Source organism: Hippocampus guttulatus, chromosome 20 (genome assembly GCF_054856545.1).
Source record: "Hippocampus guttulatus isolate MCC_2025c chromosome 20, RoL_Hgut_1.0, whole genome shotgun sequence".
Classification (NCBI taxonomy): Eukaryota; Metazoa; Chordata; class Actinopteri; order Syngnathiformes; family Syngnathidae; genus Hippocampus; species Hippocampus guttulatus.
In genome coordinates, this window is record NC_141280.1 from 10,744,489 (window position 1) to 10,771,489 (window position 27,001).

Sequence of the window (27,001 nt, forward strand, 5' to 3'; positions counted from 1 at the left end):
CATCTAACCTTGGCTGACGATATGTTGAGCTCATTTCTAATCACATTCAACCTGGTCATTCCTGAAGAAAACCTCAGGAACTTAAATTGAATTACGAAAGATGCCCAGCTATAATTGTTCATTTTTTTGGGGGGGGGGGGGGGTGTTAAAAATTGCACTGCATTTCCGGTGTCCAAGATTCAAGTGCTTGAATTAACTCACCGTAGTTGAGTAGACAGCCTCAGGGTCGTCATTTATCGTCCTGGAAAGACCAAAGTCAGACACTTTGCATACAAGATTGCTGTTGACAAGGACGTTACGAGCAGCCAGATTTCGATGGACGTATCCCATATCGGCGAGATATCTCATCCCCGATGCTATGCCCCGCAGCATCCCAACCAACTGAATGATTGTGAACTGACCATCATGTATCTGTGCAAAAAAACAAAACAAAAAAAAGATGAAGATAACCATTGATTTTTTCCTTCATGGGAGTTTGAGATACTCATGATACTCACTCGAAGGAAGGCATCTAATGAGCCATTCTCCATGAACTCTGTCACAATCATAACAGGTTTTCCTGGAGAAAAAGAGCACTGATTACATCCTGTATGTACAAAAAAAAAAACACTACTTCACAAAACGCTCTACACAAAAAGATAAATAAATTGAATGTATGTGTTACAGTGAAACTCCTCTACAACGAAACCTACATGGGAGAAAATACCCCCTAGTGTGAAAAAATGTTCATGCATGAAAGCCATTCCCTCTTTTCTGCTTCCCCCTACAACAAAAAGCCCCCCCCCCTGTTCCATTATACAATATCTTTTTCTCTGCTCTTGCCTCGCAACGGGATTCACTACAATGAAAACAAGCCTTCTGCAAAAGTCTAATCCAACCTCAGCATGCCACAGCGACCTCTACTGCTTTGTTCGGAAACGGCAACAGGAACCACCACACTGGTTTACACATGTGCAGTAGTACAGGAAGTATTTGTTTCAGACGTAGCACGAACGTTGCATTGCTAAAATGGTGACAAAACGGACTTTTGTATACCAAGGAGTTAAGAAAAGAAAAGCTTTCACGCTTGAAGACAGGATAACGGTAATAAAAATGAAAGATGGAGGAAGCAAAATAAAAGACATGCAAGAAATTGATGTAAGTGAGAGTAAATGCTGATTGTAAATTTCACAATTTCTTTCCCTTTTTTCTTTATACGCTGGCTATATGAAGAGTCAAATAAGTGTATGCTCATGCTTATGCACTATTGGAATAACAAAAAGTACACATATACGTTTTTTGTGTGTGTGTTCATGTTTACGTCTGAGATAAAATTTGTGACAGTGAAAAGTCCCGTTGTGAAAAATTTCTTGCTGCAAACATGATTCCGTTGTAGAGGAGTTTCACTGTAAATGCACATTCATAGTCTAATTCAAATAGACTTGAGAATTATAAGGCTGCATGGCTAATGTCATAAACTATAATGCCAAAACGAAAACAGTTCCACACGTTACCTCTTGTCACTACTCCCTCAAGATGCACAACATTGGGATGGTCAAACTGTCCCATAATGCTGGCCTCACACAGGAAGTCCTTTTTCTGCTTCTCTGTGTGACCCACTTTTAATGTTTTGATGGCCACTGCAGCGTCTCGCTTTCCAGGTACTTTGAGCCGGCCGCTACACACCTCCCCAAACTGTCCTGTATGGCATGGAATAGTGGTTGAAGGTAAAGAGAAAAAAAGGGGACGGTGTTTTCAAAATTCATTCGTTCTTTCTATTTTCCAACTGCCAATTAAAAAAAAAAACCAGACCATGATTTTGTTACTGTTTCAATATCTGACACAAATAATGAAAAAAAAAAGCCTGATTTTATTCTTAAATTTCTGTCCAAGACCAAAAAATGTGAACATGAAAAGCACAGGACAACATTGGGATAAACCTTTTCATGCACCAATAACCTGTAACCTAATCACATGACAATTATTAGGTTACTTGACTCAGACGTTTGGGTACACGGATTCGAGAAGATGTTAGCTTTTTATCCGCTGGCACCACAGTCATTCCCAAATACGACCACCATCCATCAAATCGACTGTCATGTTTTGCGTGATGGTAGAGGACCAAAAAATAGCAGGGAGGCGGGAGAAGCAGGGTGTACTGAACAAAATATGTTAACCAAAACATTTATAAGGCCACACTGGAAAAAAACAACAACTGAAAAACCTAAATACAGTTGTACCTCTACTAATGAAATTAATTGGTTCCGGAAGAAATTTCTTTACTAGAAAATTTTGTAAGTAGAGACGCGTTTTCCATGTAAATGCACTAATCCGTTCCTAGCCCCCCAAAATTCAGACATAAATATTTTCTAAAGCATAAAAATGCATCAAAATATGTAACAAATACATGTTACTATTAGATTATTGCACAATAAATGAGATTTGTGCATAATGTAAAAAAAAGAATTAAAATGATGGTCATTTAACTTTTCACTGCATCCTCATCGTTTTTTTTCCCCCTCTTTAGGTCATGTTCTATCTCTGAAGTGGTTTTTGCCTGGCATTTTGTAAAAAACGGGTCCAAGGACGTTTGCTTTTGTTGGCTTTTAACAATCCTTCAAAAATGTCCAAGGCAAACATCAGCAGAGTGAGCGATCGCCCGATTCCTGAACACTTTTTCTGGCGAGTCACATTTACGTAAAACTATCGGAACACCTCATGGCTCGAGGGGTGAATGACGAGGACGCTGCATAGACACATCCATCTAGCTACACACACAGACCCATTTGGTAAAGGTCCCTCTTAGGCAATGGGATGCCAGGAAGATGCTAGGTAATAGCCAATGGCAGAGCAGCTAGAAGTATGTTGCTTTCAGGAAACTCTGAGCTGCAAGTTGCAACCCATACTGTATTTTTATCTTTCATATCTTGGAATTTCTTTTGAAGCTAGAGGCAATATTTTCCTGTTGAGGCGTTTCGTAACTTCAAAATTTCGTATGAAGAGACGTTCGTAAGTAGAGGTACCACTGTAGCTCAAAGTAATAAACAAACAATAACTCCTGACACTAGCACAACAATCCGACCAAGAGCGGTCAGCGTGGTAGTCCTTTTGACAGAAAAGAGCTAATGAAATGATGACGAACAGGGGCGACGCTGGAGGAGAAGCCCTCCACTGCCACCTGTTGGTCACAAACGGAACAGAACCATGACACCAGCCCCATTGCAAGGGTCATTAAATAAATAAGGTGAATTTTTCTGTAACAGGACTTCTATTACAGATAGAAATATACTTTTTTTTCCAACATAGTCTCCCATATATACCTCAGCGTAAAAATCTTTGGACTGTGAGACATCAGTCCAAAGTCACTCAAAACACTTTTGGCCTCATCGTCTTTTTTATTTTGTCAACAAATTTTATTACAATGGGTTTGGATGATTCCCTGAATGCATTTAGGGTTGAGGTGCATTTATTCAGCATCATAGGTGTGTTTGACTTGATTATATTACTGGTACGATGATGGGTAGTTTTCATGTGAAAATTATTGACAGTGGAACCATGTGCCTGTTTCAAAGGTTTGTAGTAATTAGCATGCCATTTTCTCAAATGCATTTGGCCACCGAAAGAAAATAAAAAATATTTTGATGGGATGAGATGGAATAATTATAGTGATGTTTTACCCCTCTCTGCTATTTATTACACACGTCAATTTACAATGTCGAAAGCTACGTCCTGTCTTCAAGATGTGAATATTGGACTGATGATAAGAAAGATACTAGCGCAGGGACTAAAGAGAAGCCAGAGAGACTCACCTGCTCCAAGAACCCTTTCAATTTGAACGTAGGAAGCATCCAGCTCCTTGGCAAATTGATGAACAGCCCTATTTGGGTCCTCGCTGGTTTCGGGTTCAATATAAGTTTTGGAGCCTGGAAATTTAACTGAATAAGAAAATAGGATTATTTCATTTTTAAGTGTGAAATGCAAACTAGCATGCAGTGCGTATTTTGATAATTGTGTTGCAAAAATATGAACATCCTATATCACGGGTGTCAAACTCAAGGCCACATCATTTTATGTGGCCCGCGAAAGCAAATCAAAGATGTCAACTTTCATTCATTCATTCATTCATCTTCCGAATCGCTTCATCCTCATTAGGGTCGCGGGGGGTGCTGGAGCCTATCCCAGCTGTCTTCGGGCAGTAGGCGGGGGACACCCCGAATTGGTTGCCAGCCAATCGCAGGGCACACAGAGACAAACAACTATGCACGCCCGCACTCACACCTAGGGACAATTAAGAGTGTTCAATCAGCCTGCCATGCATGTTTTTTTTGGAATGTGGGAGGAAACCGGAGCACCCGGACAAAACCCACGCAGGCCCGGGGAGAACATGCAAACTCCACACAGGGAGGCCAGAGCTGGAATCCAACCCGGTACCTCTGCACTGTGAGTCGACGTGCTAACCACTGGCCTACCGGGCCGCCGTCAACTTTCATGATGCTTGCTGAAATCTCTACCAAAATTTCAAATTCTAATTTGTAATAAATACAAGTGATACTATAAGCATTTTCTTGTTACCAAACCCCTCATTACAGTAGCTTTAACAATAGGTGAATAAACCGCTATTCTTGATTTCTTTATATGGTTTCATTCATAATAGCCCTCCAAGGGAATCGGAAACAAAAAGCAGGCCCGCGCCTGTCTATATCATGAATACATTAAAAATCTTTTTTTATTATTCATTAACTGATTGCATCACCCACACAAGCACGGGGAGAACATGCAAACTCCACACAGGAAGGCCGGAGCTGGAATTGAACCTCTGCACTGTGTTGACGTGCTAATCACTCGACTCCGCCCTTACCCAAAGTAAATTAATGAATTTATTAATTCAAGGTCAAGTGCAAAGCAATTTTAGAAAATCCCAAATTATTATTTTTTTCCTCTCACAAGTAATTCAACAAAAAATGTTTAATAAAACACAAAATAACTATTTCTATTTCATAAATTCTACGAAGTAATTGGAATTCTGACAAGCGTCAAACTGTGACATCACTTCAATGATAACAATAGCAAAGCTCAGGATGGAAAGTGTACAAAGCCAGTCAGAAACCGATTTGGAAAGTGACGTTTTGAGGTGTTTGATGATTTGAAGGAAGAGGAGATTGTTGGCAATATGTATGTGGGACCAAGCATACATGAGCCAGATGCTCAGGATTCGGAAAATGCCGGTCATGGAGTGGACACGAGACTCATCGGGATTGGAAGAATGGTAGGCTATATAGGCTCCGATTATTAGCCTGGCATTATTTGCAATTCGATGCCATGCCGTGCTGGAAATTGCACATGATGGGATTACCGACTTGGTTCGATTTATTCCCGCTAGCACTGATGTCCTACATTGTCATTGTTAAGGTACTTCTGTTGCGTTGTAGGCCACTGCGCACATTATATCGGCAGCATTGTTAGTTGCAAACTATTACACAGGATTCCATCTATGCACTCTTATAGTTGAATGTTTTCGGACAGGATTCTATTCATGTACACATATAATATTTTGAATCGAATGTTTCCATTAAACAACAAACAGAGTTATTCATGGATTAGTGGCAAGGCATTCTGTAAATGACATCACTTGTTGGGGATTGCCGAACAAAAGCATTTTCATTCTTAAGCGGGTTGTTGTCGGTCTAACTATGAAGCTAGGTGGGTTGCGTTAAAAAAAAAACAAAAGAAAGAAAACAGAAAAACTAATTAAAATATGCTTGAAATAGTTTTTGTTATAATTATTACTCAAAATATGGTTAAAATATGGTAATTTACTTCAACCTTGATCACTAAGGTTAGCGTCATTTCAAAACTGGGCATCGCTAAAAATACGAACAATTGACCGCACGTAAGAAATGTGGGGGAAAAAATCATCACTATAAGGTTAAATAAAAATAAATACACATTGCTTATACAGCATAAATGCACTCTAGATCTTGTCTTAGCAATTATGTATGTAAAATGAAGACAAAAGCTCAAATCAGTCCGATACATGCGTTCTCAAGTACACTTTTTTTTTGTTTTTTTTGAGGATTTAAAATTTGTCAGGACTGTGAACAACACTCTCTGTGGTGTGTCAGATTTTCATGACACATTTTAACTTGAAAAGGACTAAAATGTTTGGTATTGGATTTTCAACTCCCGCCACAGATTTTCGATGGAGTTGAGGTCTGGAGACTGGCTATGCCTCAGTCGGAGCCATTCCTTTTGTTGCCAAGGTGATGGGTTTGTTCTTCAGTCCTCTCACTGATGGCGGGAGGCTTTGGCTTAATATGCCACGATAATATATGGCCCCATTCATTTTTTCCTTCAATCTCCAGAGGGGGGCCCCAGTGACCCGCGGCCGGGCAAGGGAAACCAAAGTCTCTATATTTTATTCATCATAAGGGGTCGGTCAATTAATCCATGGAAAAATCAATGATAAAAAAATATGATGGTGATGGTCCCACATTGCACCAATCAACATCAATTACAAGTTAAGGGTTCGTTGTCTTGCTTTTACAATATGCTTTCATGTTTTCAGCATTAAGCAAAATTGGCCTCATTGTTACAATACACTTTGGAACAGTGTATTTAGGAGTAACAGATCAAGCCCCACAGCACTATATTCGGCCCCTTTCTTTTTCAAATCAGCACTTTGCCACCTGAGTGTATCATCCCTGTTTCGATTGAGGAAGCTGTCTGAAGTGGGCGTCTCCGGGGGCATCATTAGGGGGGCATTGTATCAGTGTTTAAAAAAACTCATGCTGACAGAATTTGCCTTGAAGCAGCACTCAAAACAAAGCACACCTGTCCACACTTAGTCTTGCTCTTTAAATTGTCTGGCTTTTAATTATTTTTTTTTGTTCCTTCCTCATGGGATCTACTGCCCTCCAAGGCACACCATCCATTTTTATGAACAAGTACTATATATATGCACTCACACTGAAAGTAAAGCTCCTCATCTCCCTCTTGATCCGCTTTACTGTACCCGCAGTGCCTGCAGCGGCATAAGAAGAGAGGGGGCAACCATCAGATGAAGGCAGAAAAGAAACAGATGAACACATTTAATTGCATGAATGGCAATGCGGAAACCAACAATACATTATAAATGAACTAGACATGGAGACTTTGTTTTAGAAAAGTTTCAAATCATATCCACTGCAACATAAAAAGACGTTGAGTGACGCCGGTCAACGTCCAATAAATTCATATTTCAAAACAGTTATGTCCATGTAAAAAAAAATAAAAGGTTATCCGCTCATAGGGCCTCATTTCCAAATGGTTTGCATGTGCAAAAGTGCCACAAATGTAATCGCTCCACAGACCAATGAGGAAGCGGACCTTCTCGCTTGATGCACCAAAGATTGCATCCAAGGAGCAGTCAAGTTTTGAGCTTTAACGTGCAAAATACCGGCAGGAGTTAATGCACATTATTTAATTGAACATATTATTTAGTTATGGGAATTCCCAAATCTGAGACGAAATGCACGGTTGGAATTTGGGTCTTTCAAGAGCATGTCTGGAAGGGCTGGCGCAAACCGGAACAGCTGTGGTTATTGTGGCTAGCAGGAGGCAGAGCAAAAATGAAAGGCGACGGGGAGAACCGATGTTTTCCACTCAGGTAAACATTTTCGAAATGCCATAAAAAGTTATTGATACGTATTGAGTATTCAACAATGCAATTTTAGAGACAGTCACAAGACAGAGTCTTGCCATATTATCTAGGACAAAACCTGATTCAATTTCCTTGCATCTGGGTCATTTCAGTGCACTGTGGCAATTGATGCTGGCCTCTCCCAAGGCAGTTTTCGAGTGTGCTTTCCCACATTTTAAACACAATTATAAGCAGGAGGGACAGATACATCCAATTGCCACGCACTAGGACAAGATTGTATAAAACATGTCTTTTCTGCAGTTGCTGGCATCCCCCAAATTATTGGAGCCAGAGATTTACTTTCTGTAATGCTGAAATATGTTTTAAATATGTTGGTTTAAGCTTTCCAATTCTATCACATCAAAGTTAATTTTTGCGCTTCCGTGCTCTCCCAAATTTTCGATTGTGGAAACCATCTGAGATGCCAAAAGCAGTGGTTCTCAATGTCATACGATGAGTACGCCCCACTCACACCTGTTGATGATTCTCCAAAAGTAAAATGTAACACAACTAATTATGAAATGAAAATCATGTTTATTTCATCTGATTAATTTGAACATGGCGGCCTGGTCGTCGACGAGTTAGCACGTCGGCCTCGCAGTGTAGAGGTGCAGGGCTCGATCTCTGGCCTGAACTGTGTGGAGTTTGCATGTTCTCCCCGTGCCTGTTGGGTTTTCTCTGGGTACTCCGATTTCCTCCCACATTCCAAAAACATGCGTGGCAGGTTAATGGGACACTCTTAATTGTCCTTAGGTGTGAGTGTGAGTGTGAGCATGGATGGCTGTTTGTCTATGTGTGCCCTCACACGGCCCTCGCGAGGCGTGATCTGAGCATACAGGGGTATATATATATATATATATATATATATATATATATATATATATATATATATTAGAGCTGTCAGTTTAGCGCATTTTTATTGGCATTAATTTAAATGAATTTTAACGGGATTAATTTTTTTCTCACGAGATTAACGCGGCAGACGTCACAGCGGATGTTACGTTGCTCTATAAATAAACGAGAAACAAAACAACAAGCGCGCTGCGCATGGCCACGCACGTTTGTTTTGGCAGCCACGGCAGCGCGAGACACCGAAAACGGATACTCAAAGAGTTTATGAATGGAAAGTTTACTTTTAAAAAGTTGCCAGATTGTTCCACTGACAAGACCAAAGTTACCTGTATGTTTTGCAGTCGTAAACTGAGCTATTATCATTGCACGTTGAGTCTGAAATACCACTTAATGGCCAAGCACACAGCTGACGTGAGTACTCTGCCCCCTCGTCTAAGACAGACAGCTATGGATCGTTTCAAAGCGAAGAAAATGGATGACACGACGAAGAACAAATTTGCTGAAGCCAGAGCTAAATGTATGGCTACTGCATGCAAGCCTGTCAACATTGTCCACGGCTCGACTCAAGCTGAAACTGACGCGATTGTTACTTGTTTGGAACTATTTTGTGTGGAAGGTTACAGTGTTCCGTGGCCATATAAATAAAGCGGGTGGAGCTTCTCTGTGTTCGTCTGACAGCGACGGTGCGCTGAGGCACCTCGAGAGTTCAGCGGTGCAGTGGTAGCGACCTAGCGAACACACTGAAAATAAAACGTCTCCAGTGTTGTCATCGAACCAAGTGTAGTCATCCGAAATGATGTCGACACAAAACCGTAGAGTGACTTCCGCGCAAGAAGGACCAACAGAATCAACATAGCCTGACTGCTGTGTTCAAAGCAAACTTGAGAAAAACGAAGTATGCAACCATGGCTTAAATCCACTATAGGCTGAGTACCGTATTTTCACGACTATAAGGCGCCATTAAAAGTCTTAAATTTTCTCCAAAATGGACAGGACGCCTTATAATGCGGAGCGTCTTGTGTATGCACTGAGTTCCAAAACCTGACTGACAGCCGACACGCTGTTTATATAGAGAAAAGGCGGAAGTGAGTGTGGACAGGCATGCGGCAAAGAAGTCGGCCAATCAGTGAAGGGTGGGCGTGTAAGTGGACGCTAAAGGGACGCCCCTAGCAGGTACCAACACCTGTATAAAGTGTGGCTATGTGCATTATTGCAAAACAACTTCGGTTTTGGTTTCTAAGAACCCCCGAAAATAAATTCTACAAAGCGACACGCCTACGAAGCTCAGTTCAAACTTCAAGCCATCGGTTATGCTTTTGGCATGCGTGCCCATCTCATAGCAGCGGTGAAAAACCAAGTCAAGCAAATGAACTCTGAGCTTGCTGCCATTCGCGGAGGCTTGACTAAAGAACTCCAACCGCTGGACATCGGCATCAACCGGGCGTTCAAAGTAAAGTTGCGAGCGGCATGGGAACAATGAATGATCGATGGCAAACACAACTTTACAAAGAGTGAGAGGCAGCGCCGGGCGAGTTACGCCACAATTTGCGAATGGATTGTGGCTGCTTGGACGAACGTGTCTGCTTGCACTGTTGTTCGAGCTTTTGGCAAAGCCCACATCATTTCTGTGGAGCCACATGGCAATGAGAGTGACTGACAACGAGAGGGAAGCCGGCGTTTTTGATGGATTACCGGTACTTGCACAATTGTTCAGTTCTGATAGAAGATGAGGACTTTGATGGATTTCTGGGTGATGATTGATCGAAAAACGTGAGTACATTGTACGATGGCTAAATAAAATACAACCGAACTCAGTTTTGCTTCCGTTGCCTTTTTAAAAATGTATTTTTAGCGTGTCTTGGCATGCTACCGTATGCTTCAAGCTAACGTGTTTTTAGCGTGCGCGCATGCATGCCGTATGTTTAAACTGGCGTATGTTTTACCAATGTAAAACTGCGCCCAATAATACAGTGCGTTTTGTCTATGTGTCAAATACAAAAATAGCACCCGTTAATGAGACTGCGCCCAACAATACGGTGCGCCGAATGGTCGTGAAAATACGGTACTAGTTTACCTTAGATGTGCACTTTGTTATATTGCTCTGTTTTGATTCCATAAAAAGAGCTGTTAAAGCAGCTGTTGTGTGACAAAATCTTTTTTTCACTGTTGTTGATGGACAGTAATATTGTGTGAGAGATCATGTGTGAATAACTGCTCCAAGTGAAAAATGTTGATTGAATGTAAAATTGAAAATCGAAATTGTTATTTCAGTAAATATTTGCATTTTGCACATAGAAAACTGATTCATGATTCCATGTTGATGAGAGCATTAAAATGGGGAAAAATAGGACAAAAAATACAAAAGGAAATTCAGAAACGATAAAAAATGCCTGAGTAATCACGATTCATTTTTAGTGAATTTGAGTTAATTATGACAGTTGCATTTTTAATTAGATTAAATATTTTAATTGTTTGACAGCTCTAATATATGTACAGTATATGTGTAAATAACTGTTAAGATCACTGTCTATTTGCATAAGATGTCATGACAGGATGGGTGACGATGAAGCTTGTGAATGACAGAAAAGCTAATTGGCAATCAGACTCACAAAAGTGGGGAGTCAACGGGGCCTGAGAGAGCGTACCTTCTCCCGATGATAAAGCCAAAGACCATGAACACCAGGATTATGGTTCCTGCCACTGCTACCACCGCTATTATGATTACAGGGTTCTGCTCGCTGGAAACAATTGCAGCTGATGAGAGGGAGTCACACGCACGCACGCACACACACACACACACACACACACACACACACACACACACACACACACACACACACACACACACACACACACACACACACGCAGAAAAATAGAAATGCTGAGTTAAATTTAAAAGAAACAGTTTGCAGTCATTAAGACATGATTGGGCACAGTGAAAGATATTGGGATTGATATGCAATTCTTACTCCTTCCATACAACTCGAAAACTTTCCCACACATACCCCGGATGATTCAAGATTTTTATTTGTGATGCATGAGTCTCCTTTTTCTAAAATCGATGCCCTTCATGTCAAGGACACAATCAAGAAGTGTTAATTCCCATCTGGAGCTGTCAACTGCAACAGCCGTCAAATCCTTCCTTATCTTATTTGTTCATCACTTATTTCTTTTTATTTCCCAGATTGAAACATGAACTGCATGATCAAGATTTTGACAATCAATCAAATTTTGTCTCCTGATAGCATCGCCAAGGGGAAGCATAGATCAAGATTAAAAGTATTGGGCCTAAAATTGAACCTTGGTGAACCCCACATTTAATTTCATGGGTTTTGGAGGAATAAGTATACAGTGATCCCTCACTATTTCGCGGTTCGTTTATCGCGGCTTCAGTGCATCGCGAATTTTTTCAAACATATTCATTAAAAAATTTTTTTTTTAAATCATATACAGTACATGGAGTACAGTACTGTATATGTTGCTCTATGTGACTAGCTGTTGTTTTGCAGCTTCTTGCGGACCGTTTGCGGACTTAAAAAAAAACATTTTTTTTTTTACCTGTATGTGTTTATTGGTCGTTACTTCGCGGATTTTCGTTTATCGCGGGTGGTTTTGGTCCCCATTAACCGCGATAAACGGGGGATTACTGTACATACTTACAAAGAAACCAGTTAAAAGCAGTCCCACTGATGCTCATCAGGTTTTTAAGTCAGTTTCATAAAATGTATCGAAAGCGGCACTTAGACCCAATCGCACCAAAACTGAGGATTTTTCATGTCTGCATTGCACCTGGTATCATGTAAAACTTGAGCTGTCTCTGTACAATGGTTCATCCTAAAACCAGATTGATATTTCTCAAAATTATTTGTACAGTATTTTAAAAAATGATTTAATTGGAGTAAAGGGAAATTCTCTAAAATCTGACTTAAAAACGGTAAATTGGATCCAGGTGTGTAATTATTAAAAATGCTGCAGTTCAAAACTGCACTACTTCAGAAGGGGCTTCACCAGCACCATTTTCAAGGCGGCGGGGAAAACACCTGTCTGAAGAGAGCGATTAACGACATGGGCAATATGCCGGGATATGCATGGTGGTGCTTATTTTTCTGTGTGTGTCAAGTGAATGAAATTGAATGCCGTTACCCTTGTCAACATTTTGTGACAAACCTTTATGTGGTGATGACAGAATTGTGGTTAAAATAACGATGACCCAGTGACAGACTGACGACTGATGGACTGGCAGACCGGTGAAATTTACTGATGGGTCCTAAAATAGCGATGACCAACTGTAATTTAGCGATGACAAAAGCATGGTTAAAATAACGCTGATGGAGTGACGGAAGGACGATTCCAGTTTGGTTCGGCTTGACGTCATGACAGATTGACGATGACGGGCGGATTTCCCGGCCGCTGGAGAATGACGGACAGGAAAGAATTACTGACGCGCCCGCCTCTGCTGTCTCCAATGTTGTCAGTTCCCTACAAAACTGTGTAAATTACAGTACTGTCCATTATAAAATGGATGTGTCACTGTTCAAAGGAAGACAAAACATGCAAAATGGTCATTAACTATAATGACTTTTAACCAGTTTTGATTTACGAATAAAAACTTTCAAATTTGCTTGGAACGTTGCAGATTTTTGCCGTTTTAATCCATCAGTGAAATGAACAAATACCGGTACAGGCAGTGGCACGCATTCTTGTGTGAGTGATTAGATTAATTTGGAATTATGCTCACAAAGGTTTTTCATTTTGCATTGTCCTTTCCCCAGCGATGTGATGTCAGCATAAATAGTAGCAATTTGTTATTGCTTTGCTTGAAGTCAAATAATTTCCCTAGGCTCTCACTATAGTTAGTGGTGATAACAATCAGGTTGAGTATAACTCTTGAGTGGAAAATCTGTGTTACCAACTGCAGTGATGAAATACTGTGGTCAGATTCTCCCACTGTAAACCAATGGTGCAAATTGTGAGAGTCAAACGAAGATTGTTTTGAAAATTACAACTGGTGGATCATTTAAGGGTATCCTGGATGTTCTATATGTCTCCCTGCTCCAACACACCTTATTCAAATGATCAGGATCGTTCTCTAGCTTCTGCAGATCGTGCTGATGAGCTGATCATTTGAATCAGGCATTTAGGAGCAGGGAGGACAAGTAAAACATTCGTCCATTTTGTGGACAAATTGCAACAGTTTTGAAGGACAAATGTGGCAAACTAAAGCACGTTTAAACGACATATTCACACTCAATGGTAAAATGTACGATGGTAGACCTTACCGGTTTCCTCTTCCTTTGTCGTTATCTCCATTCTTGGTCCAAAAGTTCCATATCCTGCCTGTGTGAAGGCTCTTATCTGGAAAACATAGGCTGTACTGGGCTTCAGATTGTTCACTGTTGCCGATGTGGATTTGGCCCTGACTGTGGAATAGGTTCGGTCCTTCTGATCCTAAAAGTTAAATGAGAATAAATCAAACATTTTCTATTTGGGTCACAGCAAGCATGAAAAAAAAGTCTGAGTTTTCACATCTGGCCAGGTCAAAACAAAATGGAAATACGCTCACCAAATACACTAGAACCTCAACTTTCCACCAGTTTTTGAAATTGGATTTACCCCAAGTCAGAAAAAAATATGGACCTGTTCTAATATTTGATCTCACATAAGAGAATAATGCGTGCCATCTCAGCGTACATCACAAGATTTCCGTTTAATAAGAAATGAAGGATTAACGCTACACGTTAACAGTGCTTATTTATACCCATGTGACATTGAAGAATGTTAAAATGTCATTTTTGTCTTATGATGGACACAATTTAAATCAGTATAATATATCTAGATAGATAGATAGACAGATTGCTAGCATAGCATAGGATGGTCATCATGTTAGCATATTTGCATGCTCTCCTGTGTGGGTTTTCTCAAGGTGCTATGGTTTCCTCTCACGATTCAAAAACATGCACAGTAGGCTAATTGAACAATCTATATTGTTCCTGGGTGTCACTGCGAGTGTAAATGGTTGTTTGTTTATGTGTGCCAAGCAATTGTCTAGCTCAGTTCAGGGTGTCCCTCGCTTACTGCCGCAAGTTAGCTGGGATCGGCTCCAGGACGCCCGCGGCTCTCATGAAAATTAAGCGGTTCAGATCATGGATGGATGGATGGATGTATTTTAGCATACAGATCCAGGGAAACTTGCATTTTTTTCTGTTATTATTATTTTTTAATCAAAGTGGGAAGTCACGCCGTCATTGAAAAGATTAATTCACAAAATTTGTTTGATAATATTTATAATTTCTTTAGGCTAATATAGATACATACAGCATGTGTTGCCTTCATTGTAAGGCGTATAGAAAGAAGGTTTTTAATTTTTTGTAGCTCCAGACAGATTTGGTTTTTTTTGGTGCAATAAGGCTCTTTCAACATTTTGGGTTGCCGACCCCTGATCTATGGCAAGCGCTTCCAAACACTCCCTTTTTTCAGTTTTCCTTTTTTAGGAGCCATTCTGACCGTTCGGAGCTTTAATTACTTGTATGGTATAAATTCAGCATGTCGACATGAGATCTGTTTTCGCATTCAATCATAACATTCATTCAACATAACGCAGCCACTTCTGGATATGAGTGGATGAATCTATCGTGGTGGGCGCAACTTCTGCCTGGCAGCAACGGTTCATTGTCTTAATTGAAGACATACGACATTTCAATGAAATATTTAGCCCTATACGGTAGACAGTATAAGGTAAGAAAAACATTTACCTACTTTTTTATAATATTTAATTTCATATTCTGTGATGGCCCCATTGAGTTCTCGGGGCTCCTGCCATGAAAGCTGGATGCTGCGCTGCTGCACTTTTTCTTTGATGACCTCACCGACCATTGATGGTGCTGCTGAGAGAACAACATGCACAACAAGAATAAGACCTTAGTTCCAACATTCATGAAACAACTCATTAGCCAGCTGTAACGACTACATCAACAAACCGTGTCCCGAAAAAAAAAAGATGAATATCCTCAGGGGGGAAAAAAATGAATGAGGTGGAGACAAGACAATACTTCTATTGATTTAATTCTGTAAACATATCAACGAGTATCAAGAGCAGTTGACAGAAGCCCGAGAGCACAGCTCGAAAAAATATCAATTGAGTATGTACAAAAATAATTTATTCTGATAAACTTTCATTAATCACCGTCACACTTGCATTATTAGGGCTTTGTAACCTCTGGGGAAATAAAGTCAACCACAAAATGGAGTCAAAATGGAAGAACATTATGAGGGAGCATTCACAGTGACGGAAATAGTGTTGGAGAAACAATATATTCCCCATTCAGGGTCTTACTTAAGAGACTTTCTGAAAAATAATTTGTGGTGTTTATAAGGTCCAACTAAAAGCATTCAATTTGTTCAAATGCCGACCGTGCGCCTTATAATCAATCCGATGCGCCTTAAATATGGATTTTGATTTCTTATTTTAAATGTTCTGTGAAGCGCTTTGGTTACAGCTGCAGCAGTTGTGAAAGCGTTATGTAAATAAAGCTGGATTGTATTGTATTGTATTCCCTTTAGCATAGCCCCATCTAGTGGATGCATAACACAACCGCAGTCACAACTGTAGCTTCTATTCTAAGCACCTTATAAACTGGTGCGCCCTATATATGAAAACTGTTTTATAATGGGCCATTCATTGAAGGTGCGCCTTCTACTCCGAAGCGTCTTATCGTGCGGAAAATACGGTATTCAGACTATCAGACGAGCTGAAAGAGTCAGATAATCACTGAAAGAATTACTGGAAAATGTGTTTCATAAAATTCTAATTCGAATTGTTGTAAAATAGGACACTTGGGTATTTTATGTATATATATATATATATATATATATATATACGTATAATTTAAAAAAAATCACTATCACTATACATAGTTCCCAGTGGACGACTGATTAGCATGTCGGTCTCACAGTGCAGAGGTGCAGAGTTCGATTCTGGCTCTGGCTTTCCTGTGTGGAGTTTGCATGTTCTCCCCGTGCCTCTGTGGGTTTTCTCCGGGGTGCTCCGGTTTCCTCCCACATTCCAAAAACATGGATGGCAGGTTAATGGAACACTCTAAATTGTCCCTCGGCGTGAGTGTGAGCGCGGATGTTTGTTTGTCGGTGTGTGCCCTGTGGCTGGCGACCAGTTCAGGACGTACCCCGCCTACTGGCCGATGACAGCTGGGATAGACTCCACAGCATGCCCGCGACCCTTGTGATGACAAAGCAGATTACAAAATGGATGGATGGATGGACTACTATATAGAGTCTCTCCTTGGTTATTTAAACTGGTGTACAGGAGCTGAAGCATTACTTCTACCTTTATATCACTTTTTTTTAACACGAGTAAATGTCCATCTATTTCTACATCTATCCAAGACAACGGACGACCTTCTCTTCTTCACAAGGACCAACAAAAATGTGCGTCTCACTACAACTCTTTTGTTCTCAGATCACGCTACATGTGTGAACGTCAGACTGACTGCTTTAAATTAGTGACACTAACTGAGAGACAATACAAGGCAAAGAAAACCCTTATAATTGATGTGGGAGACTTGTCAATCACTGCAACAAATATCATTGCTTAGATCTCTACTTGCATTATGCAAATCTGCGCTGCTAATAATCAGTCACAAAGTGGTGATCACATGCAATCACACTGTTGGTGAAAACGAAATAAACGTATCTGGATCCAAATACATTTTGAAGTGGGGTAGCCGTTTACTTGTAAAATGTATCTGGATCCAGATGATCTTATTTTCTGCAACCAGTTGGCAAAATGATATAAAGAACATTCAACACATTATTCTTTTCGGTGTGGTGCTTCCATGATGTTGATTCCCCTGAATAGAGTTAAAAACATTGCCTCGCAGAGGTCTGAATAATTTACGTGATGGCTGCATGTACTCTTGCAGAATGCAACCTATAGCATACGACTGAATACAAATCAGCCCTTTTACTCTGAGGCCCCCGACAAAATCTAAATGTTGCGGCTTGTCACACGGCATTCAGAAATTATCTAACTGTCTGTATCTGCTCCTACTTTGTGGCGAATTGTTCAAGTTGGTCAAAATAAAGTTGCCGTGTAAAAGCAGGACTGACTGAATGTAAATGTGGTTCGTGGCAATTACAGTAGTACATGCAATATTACTCGTATTATCTACTTGATAGCACACGATCATTTTCCATACTAAAAAGATCATTTCTGATTCCCCTTTGACTTCCTACTTTTGACTCCTGACTGTCTAAGACAGGGGTGTCAAACTCATTTTTGTTGCGGGCGACTTTGGGGTCATGTCTATCCCTCAGAGGGCCGTTACGAGAGTGCAACTAAATAAATGATGATATATTATTACTTGTTAACAACAAATCGATGGATTACCAGTTTTGAAATCAGTCAAATCAACTACAATAGTTTGTTAAGTTATTGTTTGAGTGTTAAAAGGGTAACAAAATGACACATGACAATTTGAAATTTCGGTACAGATTTTTAGCAAGGATCATGGAAGCTAACACACATGATTTTCTTTCGCGGGCCACATAAAATGATGTGGCAAGCCAGATCTGGCCCCCGACCCTTGGGTTTGACACCGGTGGTCTAAGAAAACAGTATAAATGTCATGACCGATGGTTTTGTTTCGATTTGTATTCGGTTTTGTTTCATGTTATGTCTTGTTTTCTTTTCATGCCCGTCTCGTGACGTTTTTGTGTCCATCTGTTCTCATCAGCCCTTCGTGTCTACCAATCATCTCCCTCAGCCACTTGCGTCTTGTCCAGGTGTTCCTCATCGTCTCGTCAGTTTGCTTGAATTTATTTCCCTGGTGTGTGTTTTTGGTGGATTCTTCAGTGTTGCTTCTGTTCAAAAATGAATGCTCAATAACTTTAACTAAGGAGAAGAAAAAAGGGAAAGGGAGATGATAGATCTTCTCACTTTCTTCTTCCATAATTACATGGGGATATTCTGATGCAAGTTTTTTTTTAAATGTCTGCTTTTTTCTAATTTACGGGTTGATTTTGACAGAACGATTGGGGAAATTATTTTTTCTGTTTAAAAAAAAAATCTTAAATTGGGCTATCATCCTTGGAAAAATTAGCTACATATTTCTTTTGATTATTTTCTCTTTTCTATAGAGCAGGGGTGGCCTACCTTTTTTGACTGAAGATCTACTTTTCAATCAGCCAATCTCCCACGATCGACCCGTTACCGCACGCGCGCATACGCACGCACTGACACACACATGCCATAATGAGCGACAGCCATAACAGCCCCGAAGATGAACGAAACAGAAAAATAAAGTAGGCACAAGAGTTTGTTGGTTTGTGAAAAGGAAATCACCGCTTACCTTCGTCGAGAACTGACGCGGAAGCATGGGACGCACTTTTGCAGCGTGTTAACTATTGTTGTTCACGTGTCCCATTTAAAAAATGCTTCTCTCGGCCCTCCAGATTCCCATTCTTTGTCAGTGCCCTCGGTGAATTGTACATGAAACAAACTCCATCCATCCATCCATTTTCCGATCCGCTTATCCTCACAAGAGTCGCGGGGGGTGCTGGAGCCTATCCCAGCTGTCTTCGGGCAGTAGGCGGGGGACACCCTGAACTGGTTGCCAGCCAATCGCAGGGCACACAGAGACGAACAACCATCCGCGCTCACACTCACACCTCGGGACAATTTAGAGTGTTCAATCTGAAACAAACTCTGAATGAGAATAATAATAACAATAAAAGATATAGCGCAACAGCTCTGATTGCAAGCCGCAATTGCAGACTGCTGACGGCAGGGCACCTGCAATGCAACTTTTTTTATTTTAGTTTATTATACACAAATGTTTGACAAATATGAAATGATTTTCGGACTCCCACGATGATTTCCACGTCATTCACAAATGCAACCGCTCTTTGTGACTGGATGACCAAGGATGCAGAGGTGGAACTGTTAGGGTTGTTCTCTTTGTGACCAACAGGTGGCACTGTAGTGCTCCTCCTGCAGTGGCACACCTGTTGGTCATTGTTAGTGTGTGGTTAAAAAGACTCCCTGCCCGGTGTCGGATCACTGTGTGTCTCTGTGCACGTGTCATGTTTTGTTTTCATTCTTAGGCTTTTGCTACTTTGATTTCTCCACTGTTTACAATTTGTTAAATACATCTTGGTTAGCCACCCTGCTCCTCCCTGCCTCCCTGCTTTTTTGGGGTCCTCCAACTACCACCAAGCAAAACGTGACAGGAACTTCCTTCTCCATATGAAACGTATTTCCGCCAGATCCATTCTGCTCGCCCATTCCAAGACCCTTCATTTATCAAAAATAGTCCACAAACAGAGATACAATTTGTATGGAAGTTTGGTGCGCAACCTTAATCGTTCATTAAAAAGGGCTGTTTGTTATGTAATTCAAGATTGGTAGTTGGTTCATCCCTTCCTTTTTAAATTTAGAAAATGGTTCACTAGCCGGAATGAACCCCCCAAATCCAAACATAAGGGATTCCTTTCCAATAGTAGTGTTCAATAATGGCATCAGAGGCAATTGAGTGACGGGATTGCACTCCCCCCTCAACCCATGCTCTAAGCCAGGGGTGTCCAAAGTCAGTCCTCAAGGGCCGCTGTCCTGCCTGTTTTCCAGCTCTCCAAGGAGCAACGCATTCAAATCATCAGGATCGTTCTAATGCTGCTTCAGAGCTGGCTGAGGAGCTGCTCATCTGAATCAGGTGTGTTGCAGCCGGGAGAGATGGAAAACAGGCAGGACAGTGGCCCTCCAGGCCCGGAGCTGTACATGCCTGCTCTAAGCCTTTGCATCTATAAGAGCAGTACCATGTATGTAGTGCTGAGTACTTTCATTGGGACCACCGCTTCATTGCGCGCGTTTACTTCTCTAGGCCTTTATACGGTAAAGGATGATCCTTATTCGTCATAATGAACAGTTAAGGAATGTCAAACTATTTACTTGGCGGTATTGTACACGTGCTGGCAGCACGGTGAATTAAGAACTACAAGGGGTCACAGAAGAGAATTTTCAGAACAGACAATAGGAAATCCATGGTTCTTCCTGTGACTAATTGATGATTACTTTTATACCTCTGGGATTATTCTTTGTCATTTCCTGACTCAAAGTAGGATTACAATGATTTATTTGCAAGCTATTAAAAAGTAACGCATGTGGTGGGATAAGTTCTCTGCATATTTTGATGAAATGTGACAAAATAGGCAGCACGATGGTCGACTGGTTAGCGCGTCGGCTTCAAAGTACAAAGGTCCTGGATTCGATTCCGGGCCCTGGCCTTCCTATGTGGAGTTTGCATATTCTCTCTATGCCTGTGTGGGTGTTCTACGGGTACTCCAGTTTCCTCCCACATTCCAAAAATATGCATGGTAGGTTGATTGAATATTCTAAAATTGTCACTAGGTGTGACTGTGAGTGCGAAGGGTTGTCTATGTATACCCTGCAATTGGCTGGCAAGCAGTTCAGGGTGTCCCTCGCCTACTGCCCGTAGACAGCTGGGATAGCTCCAGCACGCCCGCAATGCTCGGGAGGATACGCAGAATAGATAACAGGTAAATGGATGTGACAAGGAGTCACAGTTTTCACAAACAACATTCAACACCAAGCTCAGGCTCAAACAAACAAAATGAGCCCTCACAAGTCTGTCTACCTAAACCCAAAGTTGACTTATTGTACTCTATAGTAGCTTTTATGAATTTCACAAAAATACAATGACCATCATAAAAGAAAAAAAAAGAGAGGGTATTTGCCTTTTCAGGGTCAGTGGTTACTACAGTGGACAGCTTATCATGTTATCAGGTTACATGGGGCATGAAAGGGTTAAGATACTGATCTGAAAGATCCACTCGACCTTTTTGCTTTCGCTTGATACCAATACCTCTAAAACCAGCCAACTGGCTTATGCCCAGAGAGCATAACTTTGAACGACTTTTAGCACATTATGGTCCATTAGCTGGCATCTCAGGACAAAGAAGTAGTACACTATCAAGACTGTGTAAAGTGGGACATTTTGAATTGGTGGGGCGAATACTTTGAAGACCTCTTGAATTCCATCCACATGCCTTCCTATGAGGAAGTAGATGGGGATAGGGGCTCTGATGTAGGCTCTGCTATCTCTGGGGTTGAGGTCACTAAGTTGGTTAAATAGCATTGCCATACCCTCTGTGTCAGCGCTCTCGGAGTAGAAGTTGTGGGGCTTTCTAGGTTGACACGCTGCTGCAACATCGCATGGACATCAAGGGCAGTGAGGGTGGACTTGGAGACCAAGGTGGTGGCCCCTCTTTTTCAGAAGTGGGATTGCCTGGTGTGTGTTAGCCTCCCTGGTAAGGTCTAGTTAGGGCTTTATCCCGCCCCGCCCGCCCCCAAAAAAAACACGTCCGTGCATGACGCTGTGGAGAGAAGCTACCAGAATAGCTTTCATGAATAATAATTTATTTAAAGATCATTAGCTGTTGTCATTTCCTATTCACATCCACTTACTTTAGGTGAACCCACTTCTAGGTGAACAGTTTACGAACCGCCGTATGTGCACTCGTTCCCCCACAGACTTATGTCTGACATAGAGGGAGGGGCCGAACTGTCAGTTAAAGGGCCAGTTCGCGCAACAGCATTACAAGAATTGAATTCTGGACTTGCTTTTCCACGCCCACTCGAATCCCCATTTGAGTCACCAACTATTATTTTAAGTCCGACAGTATAAAAATAAATGAATAAAATACTGTACAACAGGCTAGCACACAATGTGGCTTATGTGAAAATTATGAAGAACGTGGACAACTTTACACGCAAAAAAATTCCTTTAATTATTATAATAATTTTTTTTTTCCTGTTCGGCCCCCTGCTGATCCTTCTCCTAAAACCAGGGATGTTCCCCTTGAGGAAGACCAGCATGTCAAAGCTGGCACTGGCCAGGGCGGTCCTCTTTGGTCGGAAGATGTCGCTGGCTATTAAAAACAAAACAAAAAAACAAACCTATTCACAGCAGTGGAGCTCGGGAATGGGGCGTTGTATTTAATCAATAGGTCCACCTATACCTCCTTATACTCCACCAGCGCATTTTCAATGCAGTATGCATGGTTTGGTGACCAGTAATGTGTTTGAAGCATTTTAAGGCAATTTTTGTTGTGGTGAAATTAACTTTTGACCGCCTCGCGTCGGCGCCGAAAACGTACGTAGTACGTCACACGCGTGCACATGAATAAGTAGATGCAGTCGAATAAAGTAAAAAAAAAAAAAAAAACAGCAGCAGACAGCAATCGAATTACTAATTCTAATGGTTTTGTTGACTTCAAAATTCATTCTGTTATGACCTTTTCGGAATCCTCACAAGAGGGCCATCACCACTGAGTTGGGGGTTTTTGCTCAGTGCATTAAACTTTCAACAGGTCACTTACGCATAACACCTGGAAATCTTGTGAGGAAATCCAATGGGGATTTGAATCTTAGCCAAAGCTTTGGTCAACCATAATCAGTCATGAATGAAAACGTGTGGCAGAACCCTGCCCACTGCTCAACAGCTCAGTTGGTTTCGGTTGCATCACTTGTTGTGTGGTAGGTTTGACGTTTTCGAGACCCATACAGGTAAGGACACAGCCCCCTAGCCAGGCTACAATGTCAATTCACACTTCCACCAAAGTAATTAGGCCTGATGATAATACCTCATTAGATTGATCAGCATCTGCATTCACATTATCTTTCCTCTCGGCTTTCGCTGCCAGCATGCGTATGAGCTGAATTTCATTTAAGAGCCTGTGATAAGAAGAAATGAAGGAAATCCCTATCGAGTAATGTGCCTCCAGTGCCATGTCATGCGGAGGTGAACCAGTACTGAATGATAAGCCATAAAAGTTTGATTAATGTAAGTTTAGTCGAGTCAGAGGTTCTAATTACAAACTTGCTCAAAATGGTTCTTAAACATAGCTCAAGCCGGCTGAATTCTGTTTGGCTTCATGCGCCAGACCAGCTGGCAGCAAATGGCATTTAAAATACAACTGGGATAGACACGAGACTTCAAGGACATGCACATTTTTCCTATGCAGGAACCAAACATAGCTATGTACCCAAAAATATCAATCCATACTTCTTTTTTCAGCTTTAGCAAGGAAGCTCAGACTTCCCTCTCCCCAGCCACTTCTTCCGGGGGGGATCCCAAGGTATGCTAAGGCCAGTTGGGAGATGTAGTCTCTCCATGATGTCCTGGGTTGCCCCTGGGACATGCCTGGAACTCCAGGGAGGTGTCCAGCAGACCAAAATCTTCTCAAAGCTGTCCGGAAGTCATTTTAAATGGCCTCGCAGAACTCCTCCCATGCTGGAGTTGTTGCCTCGGTGATCGCCAAAGCTGCGTTCCGCTTGGTCAGCCCGTATCCGTCAGCTGCCCACACCTGCTCTGTGCCTCCCACCGTGAGTAACTCCAGCGTGAAAGAGAGTCCAAACCCTCTTGAGAGGAATGGTCCCAGAACTCTAGCTGTTTGTGGAGGAGAGTCTTGTCGGGACTTCTCTGCCTTGCACACCAGCTTGATCTTCTCTGCAAGAGAGGTGACATCCCATGGCCCGAGAGCTAGCTTCTGTAGCAGGGGCTCGGACTGTCAAGGTCCCCAACTTTGACCGCAACCCAGCTCACAGGGCACCCAACCCCTTTGGCCAGTCCCATAGGTGGTGAGCCCCTGGGAAGTGGGACTCGGCCAGCCCCTTTGGATGCAGGCCAGTCCACCTTGTGCTCACCAGGGAGCCGCACCTCCAGACCCCAGCCTCAAACATAATTTTTATGGGCACAAATCTTTATTATAATAATAATCATTGTATCTTTCTAGTTTTGTTATATCTTATTTCCAAATAGGGATACCACTACACACAATGTTCCAAAGTTCTATAAACCAGACAGTGGTGGCACAGCACTCTGTAGTCGGGTTTTTTTCCATCCAAAAATCCTTTGGGGGTACTTGGCTGAAAAACAATTTCACAGGGGGGGTCCAACGAGGCTTTTCATCCATACTATGACTGCTGTGGTAAATTTAACGTCAGTTTCAAAATCTGTTTTGGCAAACACGACATTTGCCCATTCAGTTCCTGCGTGTTGTCTCACATGCAATTCATTTTGACCACGATGGGCTGAAACAGGGCTACCATGGCTGCTGGAAATCGAGTGCAAAGAAAACTTGCAATGACAATAGTATCCCACTAATGACAGACCAGTGTTTTACGTACAGTATTAGCTTAGCGCCCTTAGGGGCACGGCTGACCAGTCACTAGAAATAAAACATCCAGATCATTTCCCTCCAAAATTTACCACGTTTTAGCATACACAAAGCAGTTACTCCTGATAGTATCATAAATGAACAAAAATTCCTGAACAAAGAATGGATAATGCAGGCATGACTTAAATTCCAGCCGACTTGCGACTCAATAGGAACGTGGACCAATGAACCGCATCACATCTGTTAATACCGCTCACATTTACTGCAGGATCAAGGCTTGACAATAATTATGGCTATATCCCTCTCCACTAGCTCATTGATTAACACTAGCACATGCAAATATATTTAAGTCGTTGATTTACTTTGGCAGGCTTGTGTTTTTAATTGGCATACTCTTGGTCTGATGTTTTCATACTTGATTTTCACACGCAAATAAGAGTTGAATAAATTAGTCAGTCCTTACCTGCTTGTCCAGTAGTGATGCTAACTGTAGCAAACAGCCTCTGTGTGCGGCTTAGATCAGACACCCCATTGACAGCCTCCACCTCAAAAGTGTAGTTCGCATGGGCCAAGAGGTCAATGACGTTCACGTATGTGTCCACTAATTGTGACTGTGCGGGGAAGTATCCGACATTTGGTCCACATGGTTTACATTCTTCAGGTTCCCAGCTGCAATGTTGGCAGCGAACCCTGTAGGTGACATCATTGCGGCCACCGGTGTCGGCCGGTGGGTTCCACTCCAGACTAAGCGTTGTCTGGTTGATGTTGTAGACTAGATTCTGTGGGGCCGAAGGAGGTCCTGTCAGGAATGGACATAGAAGAACCCAGTGTGAGATTATTTCAGATATTTCTGACAGCTCAGTGTATCAGAAAATGTTTATGTCATCAAGATTAGAAATTACGATAAGTGAAGGCATAGAGCATGGGTAGAGAAAGAATCTTTCCACATATCTCCAATTCTTATCAGTGTCCTGGAAATGATCTCTTAGGCTGCTGAGATACTACCGAGGATCTCAAACGCAAGGACACTTATCATCCTCTCTAAACAGCCCTTACGGGAGCAGCCAGTTTTGTGAAGGGTCTGTCTGATTAATCAGCTACTGCCTACTTTACTCCACCACTCAGTACTGTAGTGTGTCCGAAAGCAAGTCGAGCTTTCCGTTACCATGACTACTGCTGCGTGTGAATCCTGAGTGAAACAATGTGACCCAGAAAGTAGAGTGGTACAGCATGTTTGAACCAGAGCAGAATCCAAGAGTAGAATCGAGAGCACAGAGACTCCAGAGAAAGTGTGAGAGTTCTGAGAGTATATTTCTAAGCCCTAGTTCCTATATATTTGACAATACATACAACCGTCTTCCAACAAAATATACATCCATTTTCTACCGCTGATCCGAGGTCAGGTCGCGGGGACAAAAGCCTCAGCGCAGAAGCCCAGACTTCCCTCTCCCCAGACAGCCACCTGTTCCAACTCTTCCCGGGGGATTCTAAGGCATTCCCAGGCCAGACAGGAGACATAAGGGGTGTTCACACAGCACACATTTGCATCAGTGCTGCGCCGATGTATTTTGTTGCGATATAACTTACACTAGTGTAAATTTTGTGGAGCGTACACACGTAAAAAGCTGCTTATTAATGAGAAGCATGTTAACCTCGGTGCAGCCCCACTTGCGTTCACACGGCAGTTTCTGCAGCCGTGCAATACGATATAAGTAATAATACGGAAATAAAACATGCACATGCGTAAAGTGTACTGTACTTCCTTTTTCCCGCCTTGTTTGTGAGATATCGAAATACCATGGTTTATAATCAACGCTGTGGTCTATCAGACACCGGAAAAGGATGAGAGAGAGAAAGGAAAGATGACAGAGGTACAACAGAACACGAAAGTAACACATTCTACTTGTATGTAATCAACTCTTCTCACGCGTAGCAAGTCTACTCCTGTAGCGTTCACATGTCCCATTTTATATCGGTGCTACCCCGCAAACTAACTTACTCCGGAGTAAATTTTTAAACCACCAGGGTTAAATTTGCTCCAGTTTAAGCTGTTTTCAGAGGCTACACCGGTATAACTTTGTACTTGTGAACACTCTACAGGGGGCAGCTCCGGTTCTACACCAGAGAAAAAGTTGTCGTGTGAACACCCCTATAGTCTCTCCAGTATGTCCTAGGTTGTCCCTGCCTCCACGTGCCGGTGGTACATGCCCGAAACACCTCACCAGGGAGGCGTCCAGGAGGCATCCTAATCAGATGCCCGAGCCACTTCATCTGGCTCCTCTC

The 27,001-nt window shown here is 41.8% G+C and overlaps 1 protein-coding gene across 3 annotated transcripts in view; it reads right to left on the reverse strand.

Annotated features, from left to right (window-relative positions):
- The window catches only part of epha7 (eph receptor A7), a 74,290-nt gene that overhangs the window by 14,161 nt on the left and 33,128 nt on the right, over window positions 1-27,001 (reverse strand). For 2 of the 3 annotated variants that reach the window (XM_086100010.1, XM_086100012.1), the window contains exons 5-13: window positions 25,182-25,517; window positions 15,266-15,393; window positions 13,789-13,957; window positions 11,155-11,263; window positions 6,945-7,000; window positions 3,789-3,914; window positions 1,494-1,679; window positions 498-559; window positions 202-411 (exon numbers count right to left, since the gene is read on the reverse strand). In XM_086100010.1, coding sequence (XP_085956136.1) covers window positions 202-411; window positions 498-559; window positions 1,494-1,679; window positions 3,789-3,914; window positions 6,945-7,000; window positions 11,155-11,263; window positions 13,789-13,957; window positions 15,266-15,393; window positions 25,182-25,517 — 1,382 coding nt within the window. Of the gene's footprint in view, window positions 1-201; window positions 412-497; window positions 560-1,493; window positions 1,680-3,788; window positions 3,915-6,944; window positions 7,001-11,118; window positions 11,264-13,788; window positions 13,958-15,265; window positions 15,394-25,181; window positions 25,518-27,001 lie in introns of all 3 variants that reach the window. The other variant, XM_086100011.1, reaches the window with a different exon arrangement.